Source organism: Vanessa atalanta, chromosome 19 (assembly GCF_905147765.1).
Source record: "Vanessa atalanta chromosome 19, ilVanAtal1.2, whole genome shotgun sequence".
Taxonomy (NCBI): domain Eukaryota; kingdom Metazoa; phylum Arthropoda; class Insecta; order Lepidoptera; family Nymphalidae; genus Vanessa; species Vanessa atalanta.
Window position 1 is genome coordinate 489414 of NC_061889.1, and position 16080 is coordinate 505493.

Below are 16080 nucleotides of genomic sequence, written 5' to 3' on the forward strand. Positions count from 1 at the left end.
AAAAATACGCAGCCCCAATTAATTAGAGACAATTAGCCGCCCTTCCGTAACAAAAGGTAGAAAAACTCCCGCCATTAATTACAGGGTAGGTTGGTTGCAAGTTCACCCCTTTTGTTTTTCGAGAGGAATCCGTTTGAGAGATACTACTAGAGGGGACACAGGGTAATTATAATTATGTTTCAGAGGTTGCATTAGAATTTAATAAAATTAGAATAAAATATAATCTTTACAGAAATAGACAAAGACAAAACGCTTCACAACCTTTTCTTCTCCGTTTATTTTGTTTTGTTTCGTAGAAACTGCAGAGTTATAATTTAGAAAAAAATAACTGAAATAAGTATAGAAGTGTTTCTTTTTTCAAATTATGAAATTTTCATATAATTCACGAATACCCCTCAATACCCTCAAGGCAATAAAAGTAATGGTTGAACTTCATCCATTGATATCACAACAAACAAATATTATATCATAAGTAAATTTTCCACAACTTTAACAATTTAGGTCAGAATAGTATACCTTTAAAAGTGCACAACAACCTTCATCAGTAGAAAAAAAAAAAAAAATATTCATAAAATAATTAAATATATTTCAGACTGACAGCCTTTTAACATGGGCGCATATACACAAATGTCACAATAGCTCATACAGTCATACTTTATAACGTAATTCATGTGAAAAGGCACTTAGTTTGCGTAGCAACCGTTGTAATGTATTGGTCACTAGAAGAAGGACCGACCTTTAATGACTGATTATAACAGACGCACAAATTTAAGGCAAATAACGATGTACAATCGTGTTCAAACCTCGTAAACACATGAATACCGGCCGGAACTAAGTAGGTTTGTGTATGTGTTAGTGTGGGAGTGGGAGAAACTTTCATAAGGCTACACTAACGGTAAAATAGTCGTCAGTTATATGGTGACAATAAAATAAGTCAAATATTTAAAATTTAAACGTATAAAAAATATATTTAATTTATGTAGTTTATAAAAAACCGAATACTTTTTTCGGAGTGCTCTATTCATATGTTATCTGTGGTTAAACCAAATCCTCGCCAAGGCAGACGGATTCCGCATTCATGACGTTGTTATTGCGTACAAAAACAATTTATTAAAATGTTACCATTTAAGCAACGTTTAACTCTTTATGCTTTTACATTATTCAATGTTTTCATAAAAATATAACCAGACGTTTATATATGAAATATCATATGCTGAGCCGGGGTGGCCCAGTGGATAAAACGATTGGATTTCAACCGAATACCACGGGTACAAATCCATGCAATCACAGTAAGTGCTTAGTGTGTGTCTGTTATTAATAATTCATCTTGTGGTTAAGGAAATCATCAAGGGTCGAATCAAATTATATCTTATATATCTATATGAGACTTTCGGCGTAGATTATACCAACCTGTATTTATGAATATCCACTAACTCGTCATGTAGCGTAATATAAGCTCTAAACATTCTTCAAGAGGAGAAAACTGTCTCTTACTTATTAATTACTCATAATGTAATCATCTTTGCTTAAAAGCCGGCAACGCATCTGCAAGCCTCCTGATGTTGCATGTTCAAGGCCGGTGATAGTGCCTTCTCATCAGGTGAGCCTCCTGCCCGTTTATTACCTATAACATAAAAATAAAAAAAAACAGTGTGAATAATTACATAAGTCATAAGACCTACGGTCTACGGCTAAGGTCATATGGCCTACGTTGATTTGCATGTACATAATCAGTAAACTAAATTACTTGGAGAGAACTTAAAAACTATGGTTTTTAACATCATATCAAAAATAACATAAATCAAAATTAACATAAAAAAGGAATTAGAGAAAGGAATTATTTATTAAATAAAAAGTGCACATCGATGCTTTCAGCATCAGCTTATCATGTTCAATGAGTATGCGATGCTCTGGAGATGTACTTCGTATGTCAACGACTGAATTCAGAACAAAACACTCTACACTCAAACAACTCGGCATCACTCAGGTTTCTCAGTTATAGTCAGCAGATTTTAAAATTTTCAGCCACGTCTCAAGAAGAAACGCTGACTCCATAGAACGCTTGGTCTTTCAATGTAGAGTTGGAGGCATAGAGGCATTAGGCGTGCCGCTCGGACGCCTAGGCGATGGACGAACCAAATTAGATTTGTGATGAGTGGACCATTACATAATTGTACCAGGATTGCAGCTGATTGGGCTCCCCCTGGCGTAACTGAAGAAAGTAACTTAAGCCACCACTTTATGACGACCACAATTGCTCTACCAAAAGCGTATCGACTACGAAGAGGACTACCTATTCTATTAGAAGTTATTCCGCAACCAACTCATGAAATTTCATAAACTGACTTACGTACTGCTTCGAATACGAACGAATACTTTACATCATTATTTGCATCACAAGTTTCTGATAATGTATCATGAGAAATATGAAACTTAACATAAAACCGACGCTGACCTTCTAAAGACAATAAAAAAATATTTCAGAATCAAGTCAATTCAGTCTCTTCCACGTCAAGATCAAAGGTTACGCAAACAAAGTAAAAGAAGAAGAAATACCTGTGACTGTATTTTTAAATATTACTTTCGAAAACTTTTATAAACTTACTCCCTGAAATATAAGAAAATCCTTCGAATAATGTTTTTCCCAAATACAAAAGAACGTCATCTGAAATTTTAAAAAAGTCTGAATGTTCTATCAAAATCAACTCAATCGGTAATCTAATAATATATTTTTATATAAATTACTTATAAAATAGTAGTAGTAGTAATAACAAAAAAAAGGAAAGTAAAAGACAATAAATATAAGACTAACTACCGAGCAAGCGCCTCTCTTGAGAAAGGTCAGGACCGTATTCCACCACGCTGCTCCAGTGCGGGTTTGTGGACACACATGAGACAGTATACTATCCGGCTCATGCCACTTGAAGTAATACTTTCCTACTGAACACGAAATTAATTATAAAGAAGTATATTAAGTTAAGAGATAATAAAAAAATCAGACGCCTACTTGGAACTCCGATTGAAATTGACGCGTTCTATCTAAGAGCCATATCGGCCAAAAATATTACTCATAATACCAATTCATCTATTCGAGATAACACGAGTAAATGCCTCGTACTCCCTAATACTTACAACACGAGTGACAGCCTTCAATAATCCACGTATACCCTGTGCATTACAACACTTCAACGCCTAATGACCTAATCTTTACCTGTCAATACAACCTTAAAAGCCCGAACAATAAATACCCCAAGTCACAGAACTTAACGTAATGCTAATAATTACGTCCATGCAAAAATCAACCCTGACAGCGTCACTAGAAGACATACATTTGCTTACAGATATTTTGTAAATCGCAACGCCATCAACTATCAGTAACGAATAGATTAGCTATATCCATTAAACAAGTAGCTATCAATTACAGCGCTTCTATCTATATTATTGATAATGTTTTGGGCAGTACCGAGTATACCGTTGATATGTGCGCGTGCCGTCAGAAAAAGTCGTTTTTAATCGATGACATTTTAAATGACACGAGGAAACCTCAAAAACACTTGAACAATGAGCGAAAGGAACCTCTGAGGTGTAGTGATAAAGAAGAAACAAAAAGTCAGAGCAAACATGACGAGCGGCAAGCAAAATTCAACGTTATGACCGAAGTTCAGAGAGAACTCGAATTGACGAAAATGAAAGTGAATTTAGAACAAAGACGGAACACATATCCTCTGTACCCGACACCGATAAAGGCTAATCTCCCTTGGCCAACATATAGAATGAAAGCTGGATACCCTATTGACACGAGACACCCAATGAGCTTCTACAGTGATCACATGTTGAAGTCGGATCAGATATTACGGAACCAGCTGGCCGTCAACAGATTCGTATCGAGTCCGTATAGTTTACGACAACCATATGCATTCGACAGAGGTCAGTACAAATTGTAACAATTAATTTAGCCTACATTTGTTATTTATTGACGAATGCACAAATGTTTAATGATCCTAGTTAAGAGACAGGATGCCCGGCGGATACGCGTGAATCTTCAGCAATAATTGCGGGTTTAAATTCTTAATTTGTTTTTATAATTCAACGCGTAGTCAGCGGTGAAGAAAAACATTATCAGAAAAGCTGCAGAAATTGACTTGCGTTCCGTCTGGGTAGATATCATCCTCTCATTATAATATATTCAAACATGAATACTTAGTATTGTTGTATTATGGTTTAATGGACGAATGTACCAGTGCAACTACAGGCACAAGAGATATAACGTCTTAGCTCCTCAGGTTGATGCTGCGGTTGGGAGTATGAGGAATTTTCAATATAAATATTCCCTTAAGTACCAATATCTTGAGGCAGTGGTGAGCCAGTCTCCCTATGAACTCAGACTGGAGTAACGTGAGGGTATAACCTTCATATTTAAAGACTTACTTTTGTTTTTATAGTTTTATTTAATGATAATCTTAAATTAATGGGAATAATTTATTTTCAAGAGACTTCAATATAATTTGATATGTAAACAAAGTCATATGTTTTACTTTTTTTAATATATATAAATATTCTAACTAAAAGTGTATATATTTATTTTTATTAAAATATTGCCCGTATAATAAACACCCTATCAAAACAATAACTTATATAACTGGAAGTAGCACAGTTATATAATTTATGGCATATAATATAATTTGTAGGTATATAATTTATGACATAAAATGAAAAAATATGACACGTGAAATCAATACGAAAGAAAACCCGAGTATTCTTTTGCTGCTTGTGTATTAATAATCGTTTGTTATCATCTGTACGTACATGGAATCTTTATCTCGAAATAATTAATTGCTTTTAAAACGTTTTTGATTTAATTCGTTAAATGATTAAATTTATTGAATAAAATATAATTTGTATATAAACTGGACCGTGTTACGCATAAATCAACAATCCCAAAAGCATCAATAAGATTAATGACACTAACCCTATAAAATTATATGTTTATGTATACATATGATTATTTTTTTAAATACATTTCATGATATTGATTTTCCGTTTCAAAATCAAAATATACTTTATTCAAGTAGACTTTTACAAGCACTTTTGAATCGTCATTTAACAAACTATTTAAAGTAGAGCTACCACCGGTTCGGAATGTAGATTCTACCGAGAAGAACCGGCAAGAAACTCAAATTTATTTTAATTATTATTCTAATCTTAATTCATTCTGTTAGTGCTTCTATGGGTTGGTACATTGATGCTGAACACGGTCCTATTATGGATGAGTTTAATTTCTAATTTTATCATAAGCCAGAGCTGGTGGTAACTTTTATTTTATTTACCATGTAGAATGATTCAAAGGTGCTTGTATTTCTATTGATTTATATTTTGTCTACGTAACTTGTTAGCATTTATACACTTACAGCAGTCTTGTCCTTAATTTATATACTTATTTATTTATTAAGTAGAAAATGTACCTACTCAAATTAAATTAAAATATACTTTATTCACGCAGGCACCTTTGAATCATGCAGAATTATATAAAATATAAAAGAGTGTGCGGTTAGGAATGTCTACGCTCGTGATTAATAACCATCAATTGGCCATTTGCAACCCCGACAACCTATTCAACAAAAATAAAAACCAAATATTGCATAAGCAAAACAAGAATGCATTATTTACTTAAGACGTGGAGATGTAAGTGTTAAAACAAAATAACAAATCATGACCGCGCAAAATGTAAAGAACTCTAGCAGTTTGTTGTCATTGAGTTGGAAATCCGATTCCCTGGACTATGAACCAGCTCTCCTGTCATCAGTGGAGGTATTAGGACGTATTATATCATATGTTTTAGAAATAAACGTCAATTTGTAGCACCAAGTCCATGTCTCCGTAGAATCAATTCATTCTTTCTTAGGATATTTTCTATGTAAGTGAGATTTTATTATAGAAACGATCCTAAGGAAGAATTAATTTAATTCTGTAGATAAAGTGTCTTCAGTGTAATAGCTTTGTTATAAATTTAAGTGAATTACACAATCAAAGATGAAAGAGCAGAGATGATTTGTAAATAAAAATTTACTTGTATTCAATTAAACTACCGATGTTATTTAATTGGTAGAAAAAATAAGTTACTGACTTTGTTCCCGGTTCTTCCCGGTCGAAAGTAAGTAAGTAGAATTTCATCTTGTTAAATGACGATCTTGAAGTACTTCTAGCTCTCTTGAATGAAGAACATTTAGATTTTCTTTACAATACAAACTGACTTGCTATAAACGATATTGTCTTACAATTAATATAAAAAAATGATCCTATTACCAATATCTTATCAAAATGAAAACCCATTTAAACGATTTTGGAAGTAAATATCTTAGTATTACTAATACGATAAGTGAACCATTCAAAGTAATCGCTATATCGCTGTACAAATAAAAAAACGCTGGCTATTTACGATCAAAACATGATAACTGACAAAAATTATAAATACTTTACATGTAATTTAAAAGTGCTAGTTTATCGTCGTCGTATAATTGTAAATACGTGTCCAATATAATTAATATTTGTTACAATGAAAACAAATTGGTTATAGCTGATAAATAATACTAATAAAAAAAAAACCTAATAAGTTATCATGCGCTTAGATCTTTTTGACTACGCAACGGACTTTAATGCAGTTTTCAGCAATAAAGTTTATATGTATAATACATGCATATTATAGTAAAGAATAGCCGAGAAATTCAACTTATCGAGCCAGAAAAATCAAGAATTTTTCATTATTCATAATTGGTCTGAAATCTAAAATTTGTATATAGACGCTCATTGTTCCCGCGTAAAGCTGAGACGGGTAGCTAACGGGAATGTAATCATATTTTATTTATCTATAAAATATCTGTAACTGCTTATTATAGTTTTGGTGTGTTACTACATTATAATTATATTTATATATATAGTTGCCTGTCTTGATGTATACTAGCGATTTCAGCAGTTCATATAGATAATTAAACGACTTAAAATATTCACAACTACATTTGAATTGAGTACATTTTTATATTGTATTTTAACATTAATTTCTCAACTTTTTATATCACCATAAATGACATGATATTACTATTTAAGAGTTAATTGATACAAGTAAATCTAATTAATTAAAAACAATTACACAGAACTAAATATTTCAAGATAAGATCATACCCTATCGTAGCATCATAAGGAACGTTTCATAAGTAATAAAATAAAAAAATGATAACTTATCGCCATCTAGCATCGAAATACTTATAATTAGGATCGAAATGACGAAAGCGGGTTAAAAAAAAAAAGTGAAAATCGCCGTCCGTTGTTATTTATCGGTTCGGATAGTTTTGTATGTATTTAAATAAAAAAGGTGAATAATCTTAAATGATTCGAATCCATATATCCATAATATCTGTCTCCGACAACCCTATCTGTCTTTATAAAAATATATCAAACCAGATTATATTATTATAAAAAATAGATTATATTTATATTTTTATCATATCACAAAATGATACCCCAGTTCCATACGAGAAAAACCGCAGATAAATAATATAGATCTGAATAATATTACCATTTTCTGTTTCGGGTTAATATTCTATAAAATGAACATTTATAATTATTGTTACTCGTTCATGTGCAATGTAACGAACAAAACAATTATATAAATACACATAACTATGTATAAAAGAGTAAATATCGTATAATAACAACTATTAATTGTAAGTAATAGACTAAGGGTTTTTTGAACATAAAATAGGTAGGCGGGCGGGCAAAGTTGTCACCTGACGGTGCTGTAAGAAATGTAAACTATTCCTTACTTCGCCAATGCACCGCCAGCGTTGGTAACTAAGACGCTATGTTCCTCGTCCCTAACCACAACACTTAGTATTGTTGTATTCCGGTTTGAATGGTGTTGAGCCAGTACGACTAAAAGGCACATCTAAAAAACAAAAGAAAACGTTGTATTTATTAAATCACTTACTTATATAATATATTAATAATCTGTATTTAACTATTACAAAAAAATATAAGCTACCAAGGATTTCGCTGTGAGAATTTTCAAAATTTTCTTTTTCTAAGCGCTTGAATAGAAATATCTCTCCAACATTGGCCTCTAAAGCGGTCTAGTAGACTGGCCTAAGATGTCTCTCCTTTGAAGAAGTCTTTAATTGACATAATATAATATATTTAAAAATATGTACAAAATAATAAGAATTATTATAAAGTAAATGATTAATAACATTTATATCTATTTATAAACTACTAATTGTTGCCCGCGGCTTTGCTTGCGTTTTAGGCGTTGGTCGGTAGCTGTTAGGTATGTAGACGATATCGTCCCTTGGAGTTCAAGCTTCCTTCATACCAAATTTCATCAAATTCGTGCAATGGTCCTGAAAGAACAACAGACAGACAGATAGACGGTCAGAACTACTTTCAATAAAAAATAAAGTCACTAATATGAGTATATATAAGCACTCTTTTACATTTATTCTTATTACATATAATGTAATTATTATATAATTGGATTTATTAGTTTTGTAATTAATTAGATCGGCTTATTGCCAGTTACCGTGTTTTTTATGTCAACAGTCAATAAATGATTATTTCCCGATTACAACGCGATAAGTAATTTTGTCAACAACTCATATTTTTACTTATCTTCTAAATCAAGTAGTTTTATATATTTGTAACTAGTTGACCGTCCCGTCTTCTTCCGGGTTAAATAAGAATTTGATTTACTTCCCGACTGCAGCAACAACTACAGGATCGAATCTAAAAATCATCGAAATAGATCCAAACGTTTAGGAGTTCTGTCACATAAATAGGTACAGATGATTTTATATATAGTTAAACTATATTTTGAAGTATTCGGAAAAATTAAAATAGAAGCAGTTTAAAGCGAAGAGATTTGTCAATAAAACACATAATTTTAATTCGAATCTATATTTGTCTCTGTCTCTGGTGACCCTGTTTATATCTTTCGTATCTACGACTAAAATACCAAACCGATTTTTATTTTTAATATATAATTGATATTTTTATCATATCATTAAATGTTACACCAGTTTTATGCAAGAGAAGTCGCAGGTAAAAATGTAAATCTAAAATTTTAGCGACCTGCCCCGGCTTCGGACGGGTGCAATGCTGATACTAGGTAAATATACTACAGAATGTCTTACAACGCTCGTTTCTCTACTATATTGTGCATGTATTATACATATAAACCTTCCTCTTGAATCAATCTATCTATTAAAAAAACCCGCATCAAAATCTAGACAGACAGCGGTGAGCGACTTTTTTTTATACTATGTAATGATAATGATTATGGGTTATATTCGATACATTTTGAAAATTATAACAGCGAAAAGAAAATAAAAATAAGTGAAAAACTCGAGTCCATGGGTGCAAGGTCCTGCAAAAGACTACTTTTGCGCAATTTATAATCTAGAACAAAAAAAAACATTACAAAATCAATAACAAAAAACACTTTGTAATCTTCAAAAGTATCATATGTATAAGTATCTTTATTTTTTTTTATTATTCTGGCTTTTATTTGTGCCAAAAGGGCACAGATTATAAGTATCCTTAAAAGGAGCACATTTTTGACTAGCAATTTGACATGTACTTTAAATGACACTTCACATCAAATAATTCTTCCCCGAGCGAGGTGCTAGCTTCTACTATAAATATTAAAGAGTCTTAGTCTTATAAAACATTAAATAGTATTTTTAAAAACCTATTTCAATAACGTTTATTTTATCATGTTTTGAGCAAATTATGTCAGTTATAAACATTTTTAACTTATCAAAGATTATAAATGTGTCTGTCTGTATTGCGGGCATAGCTTTATTATGAATAAGCTAGCGCTTCGGCTTAGTACGTTCTGTTTATAGGGGGGATTAAACGATAGGGGATTAAAGTTCAGATCAATACAAATCGATTTGGTCCAATTAACTAATATCCATGGCGTTGCATTACTGGGACAGTAGGTACGAATTCATTTTATAAAAAAAAAGTAACTAAAATATCTTACTTTGGGGCTCATGGTCATCGCCTTAAAATCGAAGAAAATCTATGAGGCGGCCTTTCTAAGTCCTTCGCTATTAATTGGAGGAAGGTAGTTTTCAGCAAATAAAACTCAAGACTTAAGATTATAGTAGCACGCATTTGAATACAAGTATATCAATGTCCTAATTACTCTCACTTGCTCTTTTCTACCAATGATAATCGACGAATTATCTATCTACCTAACTATCATTTATTTTTACCAGTGGCTCGTATGGCTTCGCGTTTATTCAACAGATTTTTACAAATTTCGAAACCTATGACAGGTTTTGTTTTGATTTAATTTCATTCGAAAATGACGACGTCTGTTCGCACTTTTTAAATTATTATTTATTTTTTTTATACAGCTTAGCTCTACCCGGCCAGTAACTTTTATCCGCTCTCTAAAATTACTTCTTTGTTAAATCATGTGCAGCTATCGTCCCATAATCACTGGGACAAAAATCGTCTTACGCCATTAATATATAAGATGTGTTATATATTTTTTTAATCTCTGTCTGAGAGATATTATATGTAATATTTTTTGCCATCTTTTTATATTGAGTACAGCATATCTTTAATAGGTAAGCCACGGGTATTATTTTATCTATACTTACTTAAAAAGCATAATATATTATTTTATAAATTAAAAAAAAAATAGAGTGTTGTCATTAAAAAAATAAATATTTAAAGTATATTTTATCATAGTAAGATAAAATGATTTGTTTGATGTTTTCATAATCGTCTTTACATATCCGGTGGGATAATTGTTTCATGAACTATCAATCATCTAAATCATAGGTATCAGTTTTGCTTTGACAGCTCATAAATTATTATAAATCGCAAAGAATTCGACGATAAGTAAATACAGATGTATGTCAGGATCACACCTGCGCGTACAAATTAACTTCTATAAATATCATTTACTGTTATATCCATTACATTAATTAAATGATTTTCTTAAATTATATAGATTGATAGATAGATAAATAGATATCGTTGTTAAGTGACACGACTAATTAAATATGTTAATATACAATTAATATTCTTATTCCGTTGATAGGATTAACACTGTCTTTATACTATGAGCGTAATTTTTATAAAACGCCTTACAAAGTAATTTCTTAGCTAGAATGAACGCCAAACTCATTATATATACTAAAATTATATGCGAAAATAACTCTGTCTGTCTGTAAAACGAATTTGAAGGAAGAGGGAATGACAAAGGATTTTTTATATACCTATATACGCAAGCGACAACTCGTATTCTACTCGTATACAAGATTATACAGGTAATAAAAAAGCGTATAATTAATATTTGTTGAAACTCATTGGTCGGAATGAGTAATTACTGAGTTCCTTGAAGATTTATCTCGATAGAATTTTTTGATAATATTCAGACATGTCTTAAAAATGTGAGGTACCTTAAAGTAACCTAGTCGAGTAGACTCAGTTACTTGTTTAATATTCCTCACCTCGTATTCGGTGGAGCTGAGTTTACTTGTAAAAGAAAAATGAAAAATGAGAAATATTTTGAAGCTTTAAATCTACTACATATAATAAAATTGGAGTGTCTGTTTGTAATATTAAAATAACCGCTTTTTTACTAAATGCATATATATGTATACACGGTATATATACACCAAAATATATTTTTTTTTAATTTTTGTCTGTCTGTTTGTTCCCGCTAATCTCTGGAACAGCTGAACCGATCTTGACGGCACTTTCACTTTGGCAACAATATCTTTTTTTGTTAAATTCAATTACTTTTTGTATACTTGTGTAGCTCCTTAGAGAAAAGACACTTTCACACACGTAACTACAGGGATTAGGGACATAACGGTGGTGGCCCATTAACGATGTAAGAAATAGTAAACATTTCTTATATGATCACCTTCTGAGGGCGATGGTGACCACTTACCATCAAGCCGATTTGCAAGCCCGCTAAAGTCTATTTCGTTCATCATCATTGTTTCCGCCACTGAAAACAGGGACACCGCCTATTGATGGACTGGATAAGGATTTAACGGCAAAAACCAAGTACTAAGCACAAGCACTTCCCATCTTGTTTAAATATAGTTAGTTCGGAGCATGAGATGGCTCAATTTTCCTGGTGAATCCACCCGGTAACGCTAGTACAGCTAACAGCAGTAATACAGTCAAAAAACTTTTTGTTAAACAGTGATGTACAGGAAGTATATTTCAAACGGTGTTTTATTTGATTCCATTAATCTTCAAGTTATACAACAACAATTACGTGATATTAATGAATAAATAATTAATGAATCACAGTTCTTATGTAATCACAAGCGTTATTTACACTATCATATCAAAAAAAACGTGTCACCTGCTTTGGACGGATTATCGTGTCTCTATAAATCTTCAGAATTCAATTTTATTCGGGGAAAATATAATTTTAAAACACGATTCAATAAATCTAAGATATAGAATTAATAAAAAACACAAGTAACATTATCAATCGATTGTATCATCAATCAAATACTGATAGCTATCGTATTTTATAATTAGGGCAATCTAAATGTACAGAAACGATTAAAAAAATACCAATTACGATCACGAATCGCCCGTATTACGTTGTGCTAAAGGCACATTATGAATAAAATTACCTTATTACATTTTAAAAATTAACTGTTTCATTCGTATTATCAATATTTATTGTGTATTGTTAATTGGGTACTGCTTTGCCGAGGTTAGGGCTGACACATATACGTTTCCAATAATAAACCGAGACTAATAAAATAATTACAATTAGATTAATTAAATATGTATTCTCTCTTAATAAACGGCTACTGATAAGACTGTGGGAAAACCTAAATTGATTGTGAAGATACTATATCGCCAAAAGAAAATACTTTGTATATCTTTTAATAAATCAATTATTTTTGGAAATGATCGCACGTTGATGATACTAGGCTCGGGTTTAAAGGCTTATCCTAAACTTTATGGATAACTTTAATGATATATTGATATATGTCTAATAATGTTTTTGTTATCTTATGTTTATGAATTGTTAACACAAATCGTTAATCGGATTTAGTTGAGACTTACTTAATCGAAATTGAGGTTTTCCGGTCTGACCTGAACTAGACTGACCCCTTACCCACAGGGCCGGATCTACCATAATTCTTATTGGGCTTCAGCCCAGGGCCCCGTGGATTCAATGGATCCCCAGATAAGTCAAGTCAAAGTCTAAAATAGATGATAATGCGAAATAATCCATAACTTTATTAAATTAAGCAGATCGTATGGTTTGCAGCCCTGCGAGTCCTGCCAAAACCCATTCAATTAATTTAAGTCTACGTTCAAATATGTCTTAGGAGGGCCCCTAAGTAGTGTTAGCCTAGGGCCTCCTAAACTTACGGTCCGGCCCTGCTTACCCAAGTTGCCAAGTAATCCTTTCTGGTTGCTTCAGCTACCGGGTCTTCAGACTTTTAAATCTAAAAGGTCTACTTCAATCAATTAGCTGAATCGGAAAAAGATCTTCTATTTAGTAACGTGTTCATATATTGCGAGTTTTTAGAGAACCATTTGTCCGCATAACATTCGCCACCGAGCCAGAATCATATGTAATTTCATTTAATTTTTGATAGAAATGAAGATTTATATTTAAGAATACCAAATTATCGTTTCAAAAGGTTATCTCTACCGAAAAAATCCACCAAGAAAATCAATTGCTACACTTTTAAAAATGAAATAGGTATATAACGGACCTGCAATTAATTTATCATGTATGAAAATGACGAATACCAACTCAACGGCTTTATAATTATGTATTCCGGTATTATGTAACACGCCCCATTAATAACATAATATTAACGTGTCCTGTTTTTAACATAAGATTAAAATTTAATGAGTCAAAAATATGTTTGTGAAATCTTATTGTAGAAATAATTACCATATCTTATTAGAGCTCCAATATAACAAATAAATAGTCTCAAATATAAAACTAAACTATAAATAAAAAAAAAGATTTTTATTTAAATAAATAGTTCAATAGTATTAAATATAAAACTAAACTTTAAATTAAATATATATATATATATGTTCATATACATTTTTGTTACAGTTCCACCTTCATGTTGTAGTCCCTGGTGGGGCGTGGGGGGCCGACGAAAAGGCGGACAAGTGAGATTTAGTGCAGCTCAAACCGGCGCCTTGGAACGTCGTTTTGGCGCCAGCAAATACCTTAGTCCTGACGAGCGGAGAGCGCTAGCTGCTTCATTAAGACTTAGTGATCGACAGGTTAGCATTAATTGTATTATACATTAACCCAATAATTCATAAATACCGGTCGTGTTCTGAAGTTTTACCCACAATGTTTCTTACGTGTTATAAATCTTGATAGACTCCACCGATTTTGATGAAATAAAGACTAGTTGTACGTTGCTGAGTTGCTTTCGCCGGCTCTTCTCAGGTCTGAGTTGTTTCTTTTTGAACAAATGGGTAGAATTTTGGCAGTCAATAATAGAATGAATTGCTTCATGCTGAATAAAGATATTTGAATTTAGAATTTTTTGGTAAACTATAGGAAATAATAGGTAAACAAGATAAACGTTACGAATAAACAGACAGACAAAGATAAAAAATAATGTTTGTTTTGGTTTTGGTAAATTTAAACCATACTATGGCTGCATAACGATGTGAAATTCACATGTGAAGGGTCGATCTTGGCCTTCGGATCGTTCCTATCCCTGATACAAGATTTAAGCTTAATTGGAGCAATACGTTAGTAATTCCTCGAAATCAGGTATCACTTGATTTTGTTGAATCAGTATTCCAGTTAACGATCTGTCAGATCTGTTTAATTAGTATTTCTAGAAACACAATCGATACAGTGACGATATAACATTTAAATCGTTGCAAAATTATCAGCTTCTTAATACTTTGTGTCCACTTTAATTTTACTTCCAAAGTTGCAATAACAACTATGTGTTTTATTATACCATATATTACTCAATATACTTATTGGTAATTAGTGGCAAGGCTTTTTGCAAGCCCACCTGGGTAGGTACCACCTACTCATCACATATTCTATCGTCAAAGAGCAATACTTAGTATTTGTGTGTTTTATTTTAAATGATGAATGAGCCAGTGTAAATACAAACACAAGGGATATAGCATCTCAGTTCCAATGTAAAGTTAATGTAAAGTATTATAAGTCGCTTTTTTGAACATCTTTCATCATATTAGGCGACGCATTAGTTGGTCGACTACTATAAATTAAAAATATATATATTTTTAGGTAAAAACATGGTTTCAAAATCGACGAGCGAAATGGAGACGCACGACACCTGAAACAGCGGACGCTGGAAGTCCACCCACAGCTGATGAATCTGATGATGAAGTGCAAATTGCCGATGAAGACTGACAAAACAAAATAAAAAATGCAAAATTACGAACTTCTCTTTTAATCTTTGGATGGTTCCTCGACCATTGAAAGTGTCCAATATACTCCTGATTAATTACCTATGTTAATTGTTAAAAATAATATTAACAACACTAGCATTGAAAGGGTTACATCTCGATATAACTTCGTCGTCAAATGATCATAACCGATGTGCTGTGGAACATATTCAGTTATTAAGATATTTAAAATCTGAGTTAATCTCTCATTGGACTCTCTCGTGCTAAGTTTGGTAAGCAGTGTGGTGAGAGCTGTACCGGTTTTGCTAAAATCAAATACCGATAAAAAACACCAAAAAAGATTGAAGATTTTTTTGGGATTGAGTTTTTGTAACAGCATCGTTTATTGAGGAAATCATATTAAAATCTAAACAAAACCTATATTTTGCCAATCTGAATGTAACTTCACTCAACATGAACCTATAATTCAGAGGCGCTCGCGTTTAACTATGTGGAATTTTCGTTTGCACTTCATAATCTTGGATATTTTCATTTACTTCCGGGAAATGTCGGTCTAGTTTTGGTGGAGTGTTCTTAGGCAAGGTCTTCCTTTATGAGCTAGATTAACTTGGCTTTTACGTTAGGTACGTTAGGTAACGTCGTTACATTGCA

General features: G+C 32.1%; 1 protein-coding gene across 1 annotated transcript; it reads left to right on the forward strand.

The window, feature by feature from the left end:
• Positions 1–3479: 3479 nt before the first annotated feature.
• LOC125071504 (hematopoietically-expressed homeobox protein hhex-like) lies at positions 3480–15433 on the forward strand. Its single transcript, XM_047681785.1, has 3 exons — positions 3480–3927; positions 14132–14307; positions 15308–15433. Exons 1-3 carry the CDS (start codon positions 3480–3482, stop codon positions 15431–15433), a joined length of 750 nt encoding a protein of 249 aa, XP_047537741.1.
• Positions 15434–16080: the final 647 nt, after the last annotated feature.

Bases quoted from the DNA above. Each gene is read 5' to 3' on its own strand.
- LOC125071504 (XM_047681785.1), top strand. From the start codon at position 3,480: ATGTGCGCGTGCCGTCAGAAAAAGTCGTTTTTAATCGATGACATTTTA. The intron at 3,928-14,131 runs GTCAGTACAAAT...TTTTTGTTACAG, and splicing joins ACCATATGCATTCGACAGAG to TTCCACCTTCATGTTGTAGT. The intron at 14,308-15,307 runs GTTAGCATTAAT...ATATATTTTTAG, and splicing joins TAAGACTTAGTGATCGACAG to GTAAAAACATGGTTTCAAAA.